At 64.3% G+C, this 17225-nt stretch overlaps 2 protein-coding genes across 14 annotated transcripts in view; one reads left to right on the plus strand and one right to left on the minus strand.

The window, feature by feature from the left end:
• The first annotated feature begins 20 nt into the window (after positions 1-20).
• ARL6IP4 (ARF like GTPase 6 interacting protein 4) lies at positions 21-2853 on the plus strand. 4 transcript variants are annotated; one of them, XM_036080405.2, is made up of 6 exons: positions 21-152; positions 953-1126; positions 1578-1868; positions 1952-2069; positions 2428-2497; positions 2577-2853. In XM_036080405.2, the coding sequence occupies exons 2-6, from the start codon at positions 964-966 to the stop codon at positions 2631-2633; spliced, it is 699 nt and encodes a 232-aa protein (XP_035936298.1). In that variant the 5' UTR covers positions 21-152; positions 953-963; the 3' UTR covers positions 2634-2853. The 4 variants fall into 4 exon arrangements, with proteins under 4 accessions (XP_035936298.1, XP_035936291.1, XP_035936269.1 ...); XM_036080398.2 differs by having other exon boundaries at positions 67-202; XM_036080376.2 differs by lacking the exon at positions 21-152 and adding an exon at positions 447-606.
• A 637-nt stretch (positions 2854-3490) lies between these two features.
• PITPNM2 (phosphatidylinositol transfer protein membrane associated 2) overlaps positions 3491-17225 on the minus strand; it is a 132892-nt gene continuing 119157 nt past the window's right edge. For 6 of the 10 annotated variants that reach the window (XM_078061049.1, XM_078061050.1, XM_036080203.2 and 3 more), the window contains 17 exons: positions 15897-16144; positions 15294-15483; positions 15051-15170; positions 14300-14517; positions 13638-13816; positions 12308-12478; positions 11737-11886; positions 10511-10675; positions 9675-9836; positions 8677-8825; positions 8220-8336; positions 7804-7920; positions 7539-7687; positions 7288-7437; positions 6721-6904; positions 6511-6639; positions 3491-6430 (listed from right to left, as the gene is read on the minus strand). In XM_078061049.1, the coding sequence (XP_077917175.1) occupies positions 6107-6430; positions 6511-6639; positions 6721-6904; positions 7288-7437; positions 7539-7687; positions 7804-7920; positions 8220-8336; positions 8677-8825; positions 9675-9836; positions 10511-10675; positions 11737-11886; positions 12308-12478; positions 13638-13816; positions 14300-14517; positions 15051-15170; positions 15294-15483; positions 15897-16144 (2922 nt within the window). In that variant the 3' untranslated portion in view covers positions 3491-6106. The remainder of the gene's footprint in view (positions 6431-6510; positions 6640-6720; positions 6905-7287; positions 7438-7538; positions 7688-7803; positions 7921-8219; positions 8337-8676; positions 8826-9674; positions 9837-10510; positions 10676-11736; positions 11887-12307; positions 12479-13637; positions 13817-14299; positions 14518-15050; positions 15171-15293; positions 15484-15896; positions 16145-17225) is intronic. The other 4 variants (XM_078061051.1, XM_078061052.1, XM_078061053.1 and 1 more) reach the window with 4 other exon arrangements.

The following is a 17225-nucleotide window of genomic DNA, read 5'->3' on the forward strand; positions in this document are numbered from 1 at the left end:
CTTGAGTTCTGGCTTCCCTGGGAGGGCGGGAGGATCTGGAACACCAGGCCTCGCTCCACCCTGGAGGAATCAGCAGAACCTCAGCTGCCCACTCCGCACACAGGCCTTCGGGGCACTCCCTCACAGGGCTCCCGCCCTGGCTCTGTCCCTAGGTGGGGACGCTGCAAGGACCAGGGGTCTCACAGCCTGCTGGGGTGGACAGGTCGGCAGGCAACTCAGGGAGGCTGGAGGTCGGAGGGGCGGTCGGAGACGAGGGCAGGGCTGCGGCAGAGGCCGGGGAGCACGCACGGCCTCGCAACCGCCTGGGGCGGAAGCCTGGATCCCCAGCTTCCCTCCTCGGGAGGTCGGAGAGCCAGGCTCCGTTTCTGGGGGCGGCCCTGGAAACGGAACCCGGGGCTTCAGGACTAAAGGCGGCAGCGCCTCGCTTCCCAGCCGGACGGCCTCTCGGAGCACTGCCCCGGCCGGAAGTCACCTCGCCGCCGCTTCCTCACGCGAAGGCGTGGTGCGGGTCCGACGGTCCCGCCAGATGGGCGGTTAGGAGGGGACGGAGCAGCTGCGGGGACCTTCCCTAGGGCGGGGAGGCCGCGGAGGGCGCGAGGGTGGAGGGTAGGCGCGCGCGGGGAGGGATTCGGGACGCACCTGGCAGCTGAGGACCGCGGCGGCTCCTACGGGCGCCGGAGCGTCCAGGCGTGGAGGGGCCGTGCGCAGGCGTGGAGCGGCCGGGCGGGGGCGGGCCCTTAAAGGGGCCGAGGCTCCGGGAGTCGGCGCGGGGCCTGGGGTCCCCGGGGGTGGGGGAGGATCGTGAGGTGGCCGCGGACGCCCTCAGTCCCTGTCCCGGGTGGTGATGGGCACTGGGCCCCCGAGAGCCAGGCCCCGAGAAGAGCCGCCCTCGGAGCCCAGTCTGGGGGCCGGCTGTGTGAGCCCCAGTTTAAGCGTGTCTCCCCGTCTCCAGCCCGCGGCGCTATGGCTCACGTCAGCTCTCGCAAGCGCTCCAGGAGCCGAAGCCGGTCCCGGGGCCGAGGGTCGGAAAAGAGAAGGAAGAAGAGCAGTAAGGACGCTCCGAGGAGCTGCTTGGCTTCTAGATCCCAAGACCACAAGGCCAGCAACACCACCTGTGGGGCGGAGGGTGAGGACCGGAGGGAATGGGAAAGGGGTGTGGGAACTTTACGGAGGAACCTGCAGGCAGCTGAGTGGGCCTCCCGGGGTGGCTGTGGAGAGATCGCGGGGAGCAGTAGAGGAGTGCAGAGCGCGGGACCTGGATGTCTGGATTGAAAGACACTCAGATTCCAGAGGCTGGGCCAGCGCATTGTGTGTGGACTGAAGGGAGCACGTAATGATGCTTTTTGTGCAGCTGGAGCTGAGATCTGGGGGCTGGCTGCCCTGCTCCTGGTCAGACAGTTGACTGGGTGAAGCCCAGAAAGTGCCTCTCCGGAGAGAACTGATCCCTGTTCCGGAAGGCCCTGCCCGGAGGGCCTCACCCCTCCGTAGTCCCTCTAAGCCTGCCACAGGCCAGAGCAAGGGGATAAAGGTCTACTTCTTACCCTCCTGGCCAGCCTCACCTTCTCCCTGCATCACAGAGAGAAGCAAGCCCAAGGCCCGGAGGAGACCACGAAGCAGCTCCTCCTCCTCTTCTTCCAGTTCTTCTAGCTCTTCTTCCTCCTCGTCCTCCTCCTCTTCCTCCAGTGACGGCCGGAAGAAGCGGGGGAAGCACAGGGACAAGAAGAGGAAGAAGAAGAAGAAGAGGAAAAGGAAGAAGAAGCTGAAGAAGAAAGGCAAGGAGAAGGCAAAGCCGCAGCAGGGTGAGGCTCTGCCGGGACCCTCACTGGACCAGTGGCACAGGTCGGCTGAGGAGGAGGAGGATGGCCCAGGTACTCTGCCGCCCGGGGTGCAGGAGGGGCAGGGTCCCCTCCCTGAGACCCAGCCGCCAACTCCCTGCCGTCTCCCCTTGCAGTCCTGACGGATGAACAGAAGTCCCGCATCCAGGCCATGAAGCCCATGACCAAGGAGGAGTGGGATGCTCGGCAGAGCATCATCCGCAAGGTGGTGGACCCAGAGACAGGACGCACCAGGTGGGGAGTCTTGGCAAAGCTCAGCCCCACATGCTCTGCACGCTCAGGAGGAGGGCTCAAAAGCCAGAGACCAGAGAAAAGTAGTTACTCATTTACGGGACTTCTTAGGCTGTTCTTCCTTATCGCCCAGAGCAAGCAGTTGCGGGGGTTGGAAGGGCCTTGAGGAGTGTCTTCAAAGAGCTCTGATGGCAGAGCTCAGAGCCTACCCAGCTGCCTTTATCACTGTCCCAAGGGCAGGAGTGGGTGGGGGGAGCGCCTAGATTCCGCCTGCTCACGGGAGCGGGGGCCTGAGGCCTGGCATCTCTGGTTCTGTTGCTCTGGCATCAGAGGCTCAGCCTCCTCTCCCCTCCTCCCCCAGGCTCATTAAGGGAGATGGCGAGGTCTTAGAGGAAATCGTGACTAAGGAACGACACAGAGAGATCAACAAGGTTGGTGTCACCCCTTTCCCCGGGGTCCACGCCCAGCTCTGTTTCTGATGTGTCCCCTTCTGTGCACTTTCTTCTCTAGCAAGCCACCCGAGGGGATGGCCTGGCCTTCCAGATGCGAGCTGGGCTGCTACCCTGAGGGCCCTGCTGGCTAAGTGTTGGTGGCATGGCCTGGAGGCTGGCTTCGGGGTGGGCAGCAGGAAGCCCAGTGGGTGTTTGCCTTTCCTCCTGTGCACTGGCCTCTGGCCCAGCCTCCTTTCACACGCAGGGGGTGCAGGACAGGGTCACTGGCCTAATCAGCTCTCCCATCTCCTGAAAGAGCATAACTTTCCAAATATTAAATGTTCCATGGTTGGAAACTTTGTCGTTATTTTGTGCTGATGGGGGGGGGGGGGAAGGTTGCTGCCCAACTTCCAGAGTTAAAACAAGGGCTCCAGGAGTTTTTGGGGAAAGGTGGGCTGTGCCCTGGTGGTCATGAGCACAGGCCACACCAGCCACCTTTACCCTGCTCATCCCCCCAGATCAGCCTGCCCAGACCAGACCCTGACCCTCATCCCCAGCTGCATCCCAAACCCAGACTTGGCTCTTAAGCCCGATCCCCTCAGACTTGGGGGCAGACTGCTTCCTGTGCTCTTTCCTGCAGATGACACCTGTTCAGAGTGCTGGTGCTGGGGCCAGGCGGCCAGAGTGGGAGTCCTGGCCCAGATTACTAGCTACGTGCTCTGTAAAGCAGAGAGGGTTTCAGCACCCACCTCACTGGGTTGCTGTGAGGATGAACGGGGTTCGTGTCTAGGAAGGGGCTGGAAGGAGGCCCAGGGCAGGGTAAGGCTTGTGTAATTGTATCGCTATTACGGCGAGTGTAGTGGGCGTTGTTTACTGGGAAGCACGGCCTCTCGCCGCCACAGCTTTAGCTGCAGGACAGGCGGGGCCCCCATCCTAGGCCCCCATCCCCAGCCGGTGTTCTGTGGTTGCTGGTGCAGTAAAGAGACCCAGAAGGAAGCCTTCCTGCTTCTTTAATTGGTGTAACAGACAATGACACTGTATACAGAGCACACTCAGGCCCGAAGGTGCAGGGGTAGCAAGGGCGGATGGGGCGAGTCAGGACGCTGCTCACACATGGCCCGGACAGAGAGACAGGAGGGGCCGAGACTCGAAGACTGCAACGGGGCGGGTGGGCGGGCAGCTCAGACCGAGCTGGGAAAGTTGGGGGTGGGGTCTCTGCTGAATCCCTCTTTAGAAATCAAAGAGAAGGCAGGTGGTTGGATCTGGGGTGGTGGGCTGAGGCTCAGTCCTGGGGTTGGGGTTGGGAGTGGGACTAAGGCTTCTACTCTAACAGGCCTGGGGTGGGGGTGGCAGTCAGCAAGGCCTGCCTCACCCTTTGGTTACGACTGGTCAGGCCTGAGCCCTGCAGCTCAGCACCCAACGCTGTAAACATTTTTGGTATTTTTAAAGGACTCTGCCCTCCCTCTTAGTTTCTGAAAAACTGGTGCTTCCTTAAGAAGAGAATGTGCCAAAAGGAATCTTTAGGGAGGCAGGAAGCAGACCTGGATATAGAAGAGAGACGTCAACGGGGAGGGTGGGCTGCCCATCTCACCATCTATGGCTAAGGGCCGCTGGGAGAGGCCCAGGGGACTATTGCTGTTGTCCTTGGCATGGCTGGCAGCTGGGCAGGCGGGCGGGGAGTGCGGAGCTTGGGGGAGCTGCCCGCTGGGAGCGGCCGGACCCACTGCCCACACGGCCTCCCCGGGCCAGCAGGCCGCCCAGCCTTTATTGCAGGCGGGCCTGAGACTCTTCCAGGTGCTTCTCCGGATGGCTGGTCACCGAGGCGGTAGGCAAGATGGGGTGAGGTGGGACCGACAGAGGAGGCGGCACTGGCCAAGGGGCCCCCCGCCGGGCTGGGATTGTCAGGCCAAGCGGTTTCCCCCGCGGGGAGCAGAGGGGGGTCAGGTATTGCACTTCCATTGCAACACTTACATTAAAACTTGGTCCATAAAATAATCGTTGCTTTATACATAACGCCTGAAACAAAACCAAAAAGCTACATCTTAAATATGAACAAACCCTGAAGGTCCTCTCCCTCCAGAAATTTTTCTCTGCACAAAATAAATAGCTCTCACTCTGTATAGACCCACTTTCGTGGAACATTTACACGACCCTTTGGCTGTACATATCTACACACGGGAGAATGTTAACATCGATCGGTGTGCCTCCCCGTCCCAGCCCATGAGGCCCTGAGGCCGTATCCAGGTTGGCAGCAGCTTCTGAGTCGGAGCCTGGCCAGGCAGGCTCCCCCGCCTTACGTAGAAGGTGGAGAAGCAGCAGAAGGGCCGCCCGGAGCCGAGCGCCACAGCTGAGATCGTGGTCATTTCTGGGGAGGGAGGGCTGATGCTCGGACCCAGCGTGCAGGACAGCGCGGTCCTTACCAGGAGGGGAATGGTGTCGTGGCTGCCTGCCCTTAAGCTAACGAAGCAAGTTGTGGCTTCTTAGATTCGGCATCAAAACGGAATTGGCATTAAAAAAATCTAAGTGTGTGCCCCACTCACCCCAGAGTAGAAATTCAGTGGAATTAATGGGGGTCAGGTGAGGTGGGGACCCCACGCCCCACTGCATGGGTGGGGGGGCAGGGCCCCGGGACCCAGAACCAGGCTGGACTCCGTCACAGTGCTGGGTGTTTTCATGTGGAGGGGCTGCGCTTGGTACTGAAAGAGTTAAGAAAAGGAAGCAGCCAAGGATTGCTCATTTAAAAAAACCTCATAGAAATCAGATTGGAGAAGTAGAAAGGTGTAGAAACGGGAGAGCCGAGGCACGTGGCCTTGACTGACGGCAGGCGAGGAGTGGAAGAGGAGGCCGGCCCGGCCAGGCCCAGGAGCCCGAGGCGTGGCTTCTCGGGAGCCGGCTCTGGGCCTCACCAGCCTCGCCGCTGGACTGGGTTCCAGGTGGGGCAAGTGGGCAGGTAGGCAGGGGTCCGGGGCTGCCACAGCGCTGGCGGGCCAGGGGGAGCTGCAGAAATTAAGATATGGCCTCTCTCTCCTGCTTGCACAAGGATTTGCCACCCTGGAACCTTCTGTGTGGCAAGAGGTCCCAGATCTGCGAATGTTGGCTTTTCATGCATGTCCGTCGCCACAGGAGATGGTAATGGATCTCCACTCTCAAAAGTCAGTGCAAAACCAGTGAGGTTGAACAGTTGAGTAACTCGAGTTAACAAGAAGCAGGCTGTCCCCCGTTGGAGCTGCTACCAAGTAGGAGGGGACCTGGGGGTCAGGGTGAGCTAGTGGATGGGAAGTGGCGGGCTGGGCCCGGGCCCAGGCCTGTCGTCAGGACGCTGGGAGGCCAATGCAGGGCAAATGTCTAGGAGAGCCTTCCAGGCCAGTCCGCGTGGGGAGTCCTGGTCCCTCTGTCATCCTGGGACAGGTCTTCCTGCAAGCTGGAACCCCTCAGACCCTAGGACACGAGGCAGGGCCGGGAGGGCTGTGTGGCACGGCCTATGTCCTCCGCCAGGCCCTGGGACAAGCTTGTTTCCAGCCGACATTGTGTGCCCAGGCCAGGCCTCCTGGCGGGGCTGGCCGCCCTGGCCTAGCACCATGGAGACCACAGCGCCTCACTCACGGTGTCCTACTTGGGGCCCGCGGCTGCCCCAGGCTCAGGCCGGCCGGTCATGGTGCGGCCCCAGCAGCCCGCGGCTACGCTCATGCTGCGCTGTCCCCGCTGCTCGCTGTCCGCCTGGCTCTGTGTCCGATCGTGCCGGTGGCCGGGCCCGCTGGGCTGGGCCGAGATGGTGCGGAGCAGGTGGTTCCGGGAGCGCAGGAAGTCGCCCTGGCCCGGCAGGCCGAAGCTGCCTTTTCGCAGCGCCATGCGCGTGGCTGCATTGCGGGCCGGCCGCGCCCGGTGGTTGTACTTGAGCTGGGCCAGGTGAGCCGCGTAGCCGTCCGTGATGAACTGCAGGGGAGGGGGGGGCTGTCACGGCCGGGCTCTCGGGGCCGCCTGCCCGTGCCGCCCAGCACGGCTCGCCCGCTCACCTGGCACTGCTGCTGCAGCTTCTTGGTGGGCCGGCCCACGATGTAGATCTGCATGGGGGACAGGCTGATGGAGCTGTAGACCGCCACGTCCTTGGTGGAGCCGTAGGCCGCGTGCACGCGCAGGTGCAGCTGCGGGTGAGACTGGCGTGGGCACGGGCACGGCCCTCCCATCCCCCCGCCCCCCGCCGAGCCCTTCCACCTGGGACCCACCTCGGAGATGAGCAGCTTCAGGAAGTTGGCCTTGTGCCGCAGCGGGTCGTGCACCAGGCCGTCACAGAAGGACACCACGCCGTGGGGGAAGTTGTGCTGGGCCAGCCACGCCACCACCCGCTGCTTCTGCATGTCAGGCCGGCCCGTCACATAGATGATGAGGTAGCCCAGGTCCTGCCAGTGCCTGGGGGCGAAGCGGGGAGGCCTGGGTGTCCCACGGTCGCCCCGGCCTCCCTCCTGGGCCACCCCGTCTCCTTGCCCTGCCAGCCTCTCCTTGGGCCGCTGGAGAGCGTCTCTGATCGGGCTCAGCAGAAACAGTAGCCGCGGCGAGGATAGTCCGCCAGGTCGCCCAGTCCCCATGGATGCCCCGGCAGCAGGTGTAACTGGTCTCACAGGAGCCCCACTGCTCAGGTTGAGGAACTGAGGCATCCACATCAAGAGGTCACACAGCTAGACGGTGGCGGTGCTGACTCCGTGAGCCCCTGCCAGGTATCCCAAAGCCCTCCCCAGCTTGGCCTCCAGGAGCTTGCTGCCCCTGAGCCCGAAGTGCCCTTCGGCGTCACTCACCGCACCACGTCCACGGCCCCGGCCCGCACTTTGGGGTCGCTGCCCATGATGGACACACTGGCAGCAAAGGAGCCGTCGATACTGAAGACCACGAACTCCGTGCCCTTGGGCAGCACGGTGATGTAGCTGTCCGCAAACGTGTGGTCTCCCCTGCGGCGGGGTGGGGGAGCTCATCAGAACCCGCCAGACCTCCTCCTTCCTGTCCCAGAGGTGGCTGGCCTGGCCTGCTCACTCCCCAGCGGCGGGCTCACCTGACCACCATCTTGATGGGGTAGACGCCCACACCCAGGCGGTGGGTCTCGGGGATGGTGTAGGAGACCCGCCCGCTGCTGTTGGTCACCAGCGTGTCCAGGTACAGCCACTCGCCCGAGGGCGGCTGCATCATGATGTGCACGTCCACCTGGGGGGCCAGGCGAGCTGGTCAGGAAGGGGCCGGGGCTGCTGGCCTCCCCAGCCTCCACTCCCCAGCCAGTGGGAGGCCAGGCAGGAGCTCCTGCAGCCTCCCCAGGTCCTCACCTTCTCCCCAGTCAGAGTGACCATGTCCAGGGGCCCATACATGAACCGGCCCGTCAGAACTTGCGGGCCATCCTCGTTGGCGACTGCATCATTGATCCGGTGGTTGGCGGTCACGTTCTGGGGACAGGAGGAGCGAGGCTGGGTCAGGGTAGGGGAGGGAAGGATGGCTAGGATCTCCTGGCCCTGGTGGGAGAGCACGGGGCTTAAAACCAGATGGCCCAAATTCAAGTCCATCTCAGCCACTTGACCTACGTGGCCTTTGTGCACCTCCCTGCCTATTAACGGGGTAACAGCTCCAACCTCACAGACCGAGGATTAAGTAAGACAGCGTGTGACTCTGTGACTTGGTCTCCTCGTCTGTAATAGGGTGTCTTGTGAGGATTCAGCAGGACAGCGGATGTGGGGGGCCCCCTCACCCGAAGCTTCACATGAGTCCTCTTGCGCTGCCACTTCTCTCTTGGCTTTGAGGGGGTGAACACCGAAACCTCCTTGCCGTCCAGCTCCAAGATGCTCGAATTGTCATGCCTCATGACCTGAGGGGAAGCAGCAGGCCACGGGGCCATCTCAAGACTGCCTGTTCTAGGAGGGGGAGGCCAGTGGCCCTCGGAGCCAGAAATGGGAGAACGTGAAGGGTTGGGGGACACTCTTCAACCCACTACAGTCCACTCTCTGGTCCCCCAAGTCACATGTCTCACGAACGTGTGCATACATTCACCCCATCCCAACGTCGGCAAGCGTTCCTCCATCCTGCTTGCTCTGTGGTCTCAGGGGAGCCCCCACTGCCCTTGTCTACGAACTGGGGCCATGTCAGTGGTGCTATTACTTGGTCCACATGTGAGGCCCGGGGGTTCCTGGCAGTGGGCCCCCGGGTACCTGTCTCAGCAGGAAGGAGACCACATCCGTTGACTCCCAGTAGCTGGCGTGGAAGAGGTGGGGCAGGGCCACGGTGGGGAAGGCCGTCAGCGCGTCGGGGCAGTACAAGGCGTAGTCGATCCGCTTCTGGCCCCACCACCTTGCTGCAACTGCCAGGGGGAGGGCCTTGACCGGGCTGCCCTCAGAGGGTGTCAGGCCCCTCAGGCTTGGCTCAGCCCAAAGACCAGACCCTCCTCTGACGGGGGAACCAGGGCTGCAGCCAAAGCGAGCCTCCTCCTCCTCCCTGGCCGGGTGACCGAAGGGAGCGGGGAAGGCACAGGACTCTGGGATAGCGTGCGAGGAGCCCGAAGGCCTGGGGATGAGGGCGGGGAGGCTCCGTGGAGAGCATGCAGTCCGTGAGGAAGGGGCACGTGGAGTTAGTGGGAGGGGACAATCCCGGCTAGGAGGCAGGACTATCCCTGGTCCTGTCGCAGATCCTGCCGCCCCCCTGCCCTGGGCCCCGTCACTGTCCTCTTCAGGCCTCTCTTGTCCCCCTCATCTGCCCTGCAGGCCTCAGGCCCATGACAGGCTTTGCCGGGGTGAACCCCAAGGCAAGGCCTGATGTCCCCTCAGCACCTGGGAGCCTGCAGGCCAAGTGTCAAGGCCTGAGTGCAAATCCTGGCTCCCACTTGGGGCTGGGGAAACTGCCCTAGCTCCAGATAAGGGTTAGAAAGTGCCTTCTTGATGGCCGCATGCAGCAGCTACTCTGTACGTAGCCCCTGGTGGGGGTCAGGGCTCCCCTGTGTTCCGCCCGCTGCCTGCTCGCTGCACACACAGGCCCTTGGTCCTGACCCCCCAGCCAACTCCAGCCCCTCCGCCTCCTCCCCAGCCCAAGCCTCCGGCTCCCTGGTCAGGCGTCCCCGGGCAGGGCCTGATGGTGAGATGGGCCTGGCAGCGGTGAGAGACCCCAGTTAGGGGAGGAGAGCGTGTGTGGATGGAGGCCGTGTGACGCCCGGTACCTTCTCTGGTGTCCAAGTCAGGGAGGCGGGGGGCCCGCTCCAGGCTGGGGCTCGCCTGCCTGGCCTGAGGGTGGGGGCCCGGGGTAGTGGGGGGCGGGGGGGGCAGGGCGAGCAGAGACAGGCGCCTCACGCTGGGGGTATGGCTGAGTGACGCCGGGGCCTCTGAGAAGCAAGAACAACGGGGACAGGGTCAGCCATGCTGGGGCCCCCAGGCTGCCACCACAGGCCAGGAAGGATGCGGGGAAGAGTGCCGGGCGCCCCAGCGCCCCTCATGGGAGGATGCTCATGCCAGCCGCAGCTCAGGCAACCCTGCTCAGCCAGACAGGCAGCCAGTCACATGGTCAGGGAGGACGGAGGGGGCAGCTGGCCCTGGGGGAATGAGTGGGGTTGACCTGGGCTCCGTTTCTAGCTGCTGAGAAGCTTCTAAGGAGCCAAGCTGCGAAGGAGGCCACGGAGGGGCGGCCACAATGAGATCCCGCCTCCCAGGCTCCCCTTGGCTGTCCCTCTGGCTTGTCCGGTTCTGCGGGCTTCCTCCTCAGGGAGCACCGGCCCCCCTGGGGCTAGGACCCCTCCTCCCAGGCCCATCGCCTGCCACCTGGACTTGGCCCCGCTGGGCAGCCCCTTCAAAGGCTCCCTCCCTCCAGAGTCCTCTCTGGACGTTTGGGGCCACCGTAGGTGTTGAGCAGCAACCGGTCACCGTCCACCTCATGCCGGTAGTGCTCTCCCCAGCTGTCTCCAGACACAGCGACTGTCCCGGGGTGGGGCTGGTGCAGACCCCCTGCTGGGACAGAGGGGAGGGTGCAGGGAGGGCAGGCCCAGGACACTGCCGCACTCACTCTGGGCGATGCTGGACGCTGTGTAGCTCTCAGCCATGCCCGACACCTGGCTGGCAATGCTGATCTCACTGGCTCGGCGGAAGCCTCGGGTGGTGGGGGCTGCACCGGGCGAGGAGGGGGCCGCGTGCTCTTGAAAGACTGTGTTGTGGGTCTGGAGCGCGTCCGCTGCAGGTAGACAGGGACCAGAGACCAGTGGGTAAGAGAGGGCCCCCCAGCCCGGCCCCCCGGCCCCCTGAGCAGCGGGAGGTAGGGCCCAGCGTGCCCTGGGCTGGGGGGGCTGGAGCCGCGGCCGACACCTCCAGCCGCAGGTGAGCGGTGGCATCTGAGCACAGGGCAGTGAGGATGGGACAAAGCGTGCCAGGGCCTGCCTGCTCAGGGCCGAGAGGGCAGGGCACTGAGTCGAGGCGGGGGAGGAGGAAGGGCTGGGGCAGGGACGGACAGACGGACTGACACAGACACGGTAGGCAGGGAGGCAAGGCGGCCAGGCTCCCGCCCCCCCTGGCCACCCATCTGACCCAACACACGGCTCCTGATCTTGGCTAGCCCTCCCAGCCTCCCGGGCTCAGCCGAGCGGGGCCTGACCCGCAGCGCACTGTCGCTGGGTTTGAGGGGCACTAACAGGAGGGCCTGAAGCGGTCTCTGGGGGATGCCCAGTGCTGGGCACTGAGCATGAGGTAACACCCCCGTGTGTCCCTCACGTGGGCCACGTTGAGCCAGCCCTGAATGGGTGTCTGGGGACAAAGGCAGGTGTCGAGGGTTCAACTGGGCCAGGGCAGAGCAGGGAGAGTAGGGGCTCGGCTACAGGACCCACGTGCAGGTGGGGTGCATGAGGTGCCTGGACCCCCTCAGGCAGGGAAGGAGTGGGACTCTGGAATCAACCCCTCACCGGGACCGGAAGCTTCTCCTGGGGAGCAGGTGGGCTGAGGCTCGAGGCCTCACCCCGTCTGCGGGCTGCCCCCTCCAGCCTCACAAATGAGAGACGGAGCCTTGGGACTGACACCCATGCTAGGTGACCCTGGGACAGCCGCTCCTCCCTCTGGGCTCCTAGGCTCTCGGTGTGCAGAGAGGAGGCGCCAGGGCCCGGTCCCTAGGACTTGTCCTGTCTGGTCTCCGTGGGACACCACGGTCCCACAGACTCCAAGTGGCCAAGGAGGGCGTGGGAAGTCCCTGAGGACCAGCAGTCAGCCAGCGAAGCAGATGCCAGCGCGCACGGGGGTGTTACACACGCTCAGCGCAGCCCGGGCTCGGGCGGGGCCCGTCTTGCCAGGTGAGCGCGGGAACGGGGATCCTGGTTTCCAGGAAGCCGTCCCCTGGGGGGAGAGGGGCCAGGGGCCCACCCTCCAGGACCAGCTCGGGGTTTCTCTGCACTGTCTCGACTGGAGGCAGACGGGAGAGAACAGAGAGGACAAGAACAGACACTCGCGTGGGCAGTCCAGACGCGCTCCTCCGACACAGACACTGGGGCTCCTTGAAGACCAGGACGGGACAGGACGCCAGGACACACTCGAGGGTGGGGGTGGGGGGTTGGGGCCTCCCGGGAAGGGCCAAGAGTGGGCGATGGGCAGCAGTCCTCACACAAGCACCCTGCTCTGAACCCCCTGGCCGCTTGCTGCCGCGAGGGGTCCCCACACAGCTCTGCCTCAGGCGGCGGGGAGGGGATCCTCGGCCCAGTCTGCCCGCCCCCCGGCACCTGGGGTGAGGCCCTGACCCCCTTGCTGACGCACCCCCGAAGCTACCCAGCTTCCGGGAGGAGCCCGGTGCAGGCGCGCCCCCCCAGGGCCCCCCGGCGCCGCTCACCCAGCAGCGCGGAGCAGCCGTCCCCCAGCGGGTAGCGCTGGTAGCGGGGGATGCTGAACGGCGGCAGGGCGTGGAATCTCCGCTCCAGCAGCGGCTCCAGGCGGGAGGCGGACGGGTCCGCGGGGTGGAAGAGGTTGTAGACTTGCTGGCAGGCCGGCCGCAGCTGGAAAACTGGGGGCAGCGGGGGGGGGGGGGGGAGGGGGGGGGATGGCAGAGCCCTGAGGAGGCGGGGTCTACGGCAGAGGGGGCGGGGCATCCGAAAGCCTGTCTCTATGATTTGGCAGCTGTCCGCTTATTAACCAAATTTGTTTTAAACTGAGCAGAGTGGAGCCCTAGGCTGTGAGATGGGACTGCTTCTCCGAGCACGTCATGGTTGTTGGGGAGACAGGGTGAGCGTAAGTATAAAGAGCAGTAGTAGACGTCTCACTTTTTAAACACACACGGAGGAACAGGTGCTTTCCTTTTGAACCCCTCCTCCAGCCCCATGTAACACCAAAACGTGGGCGTCCTTCATGTCAGCCCTGCCAGTTCCATCAACCCGTCTTCCGCCGCGGGCATCCTCCATCGTGGGCCGCGCCAGGGTTTAGTCAACCAGCCCCCCTCCGTGGACCAACATTTACAGCGGTCCTCGTGTTTCACGACTACAGATGATGTTGCCATACGTCACTGTCCCTACGTCTTTGTCCGCTTATATATAAGCCACCTCTGGCTTGCTCTTGGGCGAGTGTCCACGCCTCTCTGAGCCTCAGTTTGCCCCTCTGTAACCTGCGGATGTAATGCGGGCCCCGCACAGCCCCTGTAAGGATGCCAGGGCTCCCTGGGCCACACTGGCTGCTCCCGGGGGCACCTTGCAGGGACTGCTGCTGACAGGCTGCTCAGCCGGCATGTCCCACCCCCTGCCCCTGTGGCCTTGAGGAGGGTCTCTGGAGCAGTGTGGCCGCGGCCCTTCTGGGACAGGGAAGCCAGGCACCTAGGAGGATTTGGGGGTGCCTGGCTTCCGATCTCTTCCTTATGGGAAGACTTTGGGCCCAGGAGATTGGGTCTGTCTGTGTCCATCTGATACCAGGGCAGCCCCTTCCCTTCTGGACCTCAGCTCCCAGAGGTGCCTTGAAGATGAAATGGACCAGCAGGGGCCAAGAGATGGGGGCCAGAGACTGAGTTGCTGGAGTAGGAGCAAAGGAGAGCAGCTAGCCTGTGCTGGGGAGGGCAGAAATGAGGCTGATGCAGGAAGTGGCCTGGGATGTGGCCATGGCCTTGTGACAGGGGTCCACTGAGACCCTCTACCCATTCATATACCCCCTGCCCTGCCCTGTCCCTGCAGACCTCTCACCATCCAGGGCAGGGATGACAGTCTTCCTCAAGGCCAGGACGAGCCCCAGCGGGCACCCGAAGAGGAAAAGGTCTGCGATCTCAAAGTCGAACTTCCCCACAGCCCCTGTGCCATCCAGCATGGTGGAGCTGCTCGAACGGCGGGAGCTGGGCTCATTCCTCAGCACGCTGGCATGGAGGCTGCAGATGGAGGGCCTCGTGAGTCACACCACACCCCTTCTCAGCTCTGGCTTGCCCTCAGCCTCCCAAAGGAAGCCCCCCCGGGGGTCGTCAGGCCCAAAGGAGGCTTGGCCCCTGAGCTCTCCTGCAGATGTGGCTGCCCAGTGCCCACTGGGACACCTCTCTCGGGGTGCCACCGCCTTTAGAACAGCCACCCCTGATCGCTTCTGCCCCCCGACTCTCCCCCACCCCTGGACAAGCTGTTCCCTTGGGCCCAAGATGGCCCTCGGTGTATACAAGACCCCAGACGCACACAACAAGCCACTTCCTCCTGGCCGAAGAGCCACGGGCCCAGCCCGGGCATCCCAGTCCCCTCGTGTCGGCCACCGGCATGACCTGGTTCACGTCCTCAATTCCGAGGCATCCCCCCCTCTTGGAGTCCCCCTCCTCACCTGGCCACAGGCCTCATGGTCAGACCCTCGGGGCCCCGCCGGCCCCACCCACCTGGACAGGAAGGCCTGGTGCTGCTGGATGGTATCCAGCTCGTAGGTGGATGAGTCACTCCTCTTTCGGGGCAACTGCCTTTTGGGGTCTCCGACACCATTGCTTCGGGGGATATCAATGTTGCTGCGGCTCAGGTGCCGGCTGCTCTCCAGGCCGCCACTGCCACTGCTTCCATGTGCCGCATTGACCAGGGAGCCGGGGGCCAGCAGGTCAGTGTCCTGGAACAGCCCCGCGCAGGCTCACTGCCCAGTGGCCACTGGCCTGGGCCCAGCTCCAGTGTTCTCCCTCCCAACTCCAGGCCCACTGGCCACTGCCCAGCCAGCCTCTCACCCACAGCAGAGAGGGGAAAGCCCTGTCCCCCCGTGGCCCCACTGTCCCCCCCACCCCCCGCCCGCTGGCCGAGTCCCAACAGCTTCCGTTCCTGCCTGACCTGGCCACCCGGGTGTTTGGGACCTCTCGCTGACCTTGCTGCCTTGCCTGGCCTTGCCCCCCCGCCCCCTGCAGCGGAGGGACCCCGGACCCCCTCCTGCCGGGAAGCTCAGAGGGGCTGTCCGCTCCCTCCTGGGACCAGAGCCCAGCTCCCTACGGTGCAGACCCTGCTCCACCGCCCGCCGAAGCCTCATGTGCTCCAGGCTCGGTCCCGCTGCAGCTGCTCACCCGCCCCGTGCGCCCACCCCAGCGGCTCTGGGCCCCTGTGCTGCAACCTCCGCCCCCGAGGTCCCCCGCTCTGGGGGCCGCGGGAAGCCGGTACCTGCACGCTGGCCACGCTGCCCCGGCGGCTGCTGCTCTGGCTCTCAGACACTGGCTGGTTGCTCTGGCACAAGGCATCGAACGCCAGGATGCCCCCGACGCAGTCCCCGATCAGGCAGACCTAGAGACGGAGAGGTGCCAGAGGCCCGGGTGCCCTCCCTGCTTGCTGGGGCGCCAGCCGGGGAGGGCCGTCGCCACCCTGCCCTGCGGGGCTTGTCTGCCCTTCTCCTGCCCCACAACTCACCTGCCCGTTGAAGGTCATGCCCTCCTGGGACTTGATGAAGTCCCCATAGGCAAGGTTGGTCCGCTGAATCACCGTGGCGATCGCCTCCTGGTACTGGGGTGAGGACGTGGCCAGCAGGGGCAGGGCAGCCAGGGGGATGTGGTCCTGGCTGCTGGACAGACAGCCTTCATCGTGGCTGTAGGGGCTAAGGCTGGGGGAGGGGGCCCGATCAGGAGAGAGCAGGCAGGGGCCCCTCCCCCTGACCACAGCAGCAGGCCTGCCACCCGAGAGCCTCAGCTGTGACTTGGCCAACCTCACGGGGTCGCTTCTGGGCCCGGCCCTGGAAGGCTGGGTAACAAGGCGGGGGTGGGGGGGCGGGTAAGGCCTTGTGTCTCAGGGGCAGGTCTACATCCCCATATCGCAGATAGGGCAACTGAGGCTCAGCCTTGGGCCCGGGGCCCCTCCTCTGTAAGCCCAGCCATCTGCATAAGTTTTGGTCACCTCTGGACAGAAGGGGCTGGATGATAAGTCTGGACATCGAGACGGGGTTCCTGAATCTAGGGGAGCAGCCTGACCCCTGGGGCCAGGTGCTTTGGGGCAGGTGGTCTGGGCCTATGCACTCACTTGGAGACTAGGGCAAAGGCATCAGAGCAGATGGGCGGGCAGGGCACCAGGCGGATGGCAAGGCGGCCCAGGGCGCTGGGGTAGTGCACGCGCATGACGGTGTCGAACACGGTGGCGATGGTGTTGGTGTCACCCTGCTTGGAGCTGGGGTCCCCAGCGCCCGTGTCCAGGATGGTGCCTCCGTGCAGCACCAGCAGCAGCACGTGGATCTTGGAGGCCGGCGCGGCCAGGGGTGGGCTGACCTCGTCCTGCGTGGGTTGGCGGGGTGTCAACTCCCCGGGGACTCAGCTCCTTGCTGGGCTCCTGTCACCCCAGGGGAGGCCCGTCTGGCCTATTGCTCCCTCTCCGAAGCCCCATTTCAGTTCCTCAGCTACAGGGCCTGGTGCTGGCCACCCCAGCCCCTTCCCCTGGGGAGGCCGAGATGGTCCCTCTCCTCCTCCCCATGAGCAGCCCTGACTCCCTCCCATCAGCCAGCCTGACCAGGGGCTGAGGATGAGCCTCCGAAACACAGATTCCACTTTCCATCAGGGGGCCCAGGCAGCAGCTTCCAGCCTTGGTGAGGAGGCACTAGCCCATCCTATGTGGGCCTCTGGAGTCTGCCTGCCCTCCATGCGTCTGCACCCAGGGCAGCCTCAGCCTGGGCGGGCAGTGACCCTGGGCACTGGGCCTGCAGCTCTGAGCTCTCCCCCATCTACACGGGGCTTCCCTTCTGTCCCCTGTGCTGCCATTCCCAGACTCTCTCAAAGACCAAGGTCTCCAAGCATCTTAGAGCAGAGAGGGAATGCAGGTGTGCCTGTCTGAAGCCCCCTAATTTGGGAGGGGTTAAGGATCACCTCCTGCTGGTCAGGCCTGCGTGTGAGGTCAAAGTGAGACCTGAGACTTGTACACATTTGCACGGGGTATGGGACTGTTCTATTTACAGCCGAGGTGGTAGTGGCCCAGAGAGGCCGAGAGACTTATCTAATGTCACACAGCACATCGGTGCCAAGCTGGCCCGGAACCCAGAGCTTTTGCCACCTGTTCAGTGTTCTCCTGCCAACCCTGGCTGTGGCCGCATCCTCAGGGGCCCTTCTCCACCTTAACGTCTGGTGTGTGACTGTGGGAGCTAGAACCAGGGCCCAAGAGAAGCCACTGGTGAGTACTCGCCTTCCCTATATTATGTCCAGGCGTGTGGGGGACAACCGGCCCTGAACTGGGCCACTGGATGGTGTCGGGGGTGGGGGGCAGCAGTGGGACCCAAGTATCAACAAAGAGCCCAGGCGGGGAGTGGGCAGTACAGGCCCTGGACCCAGGGGCTGGTGAGGCTGCCAGGAAACACAGGGACTGGGC

Source organism: Halichoerus grypus, chromosome 13, assembly GCF_964656455.1.
Source record: "Halichoerus grypus chromosome 13, mHalGry1.hap1.1, whole genome shotgun sequence".
NCBI classification, from domain to species: domain Eukaryota; kingdom Metazoa; phylum Chordata; class Mammalia; order Carnivora; family Phocidae; genus Halichoerus; species Halichoerus grypus.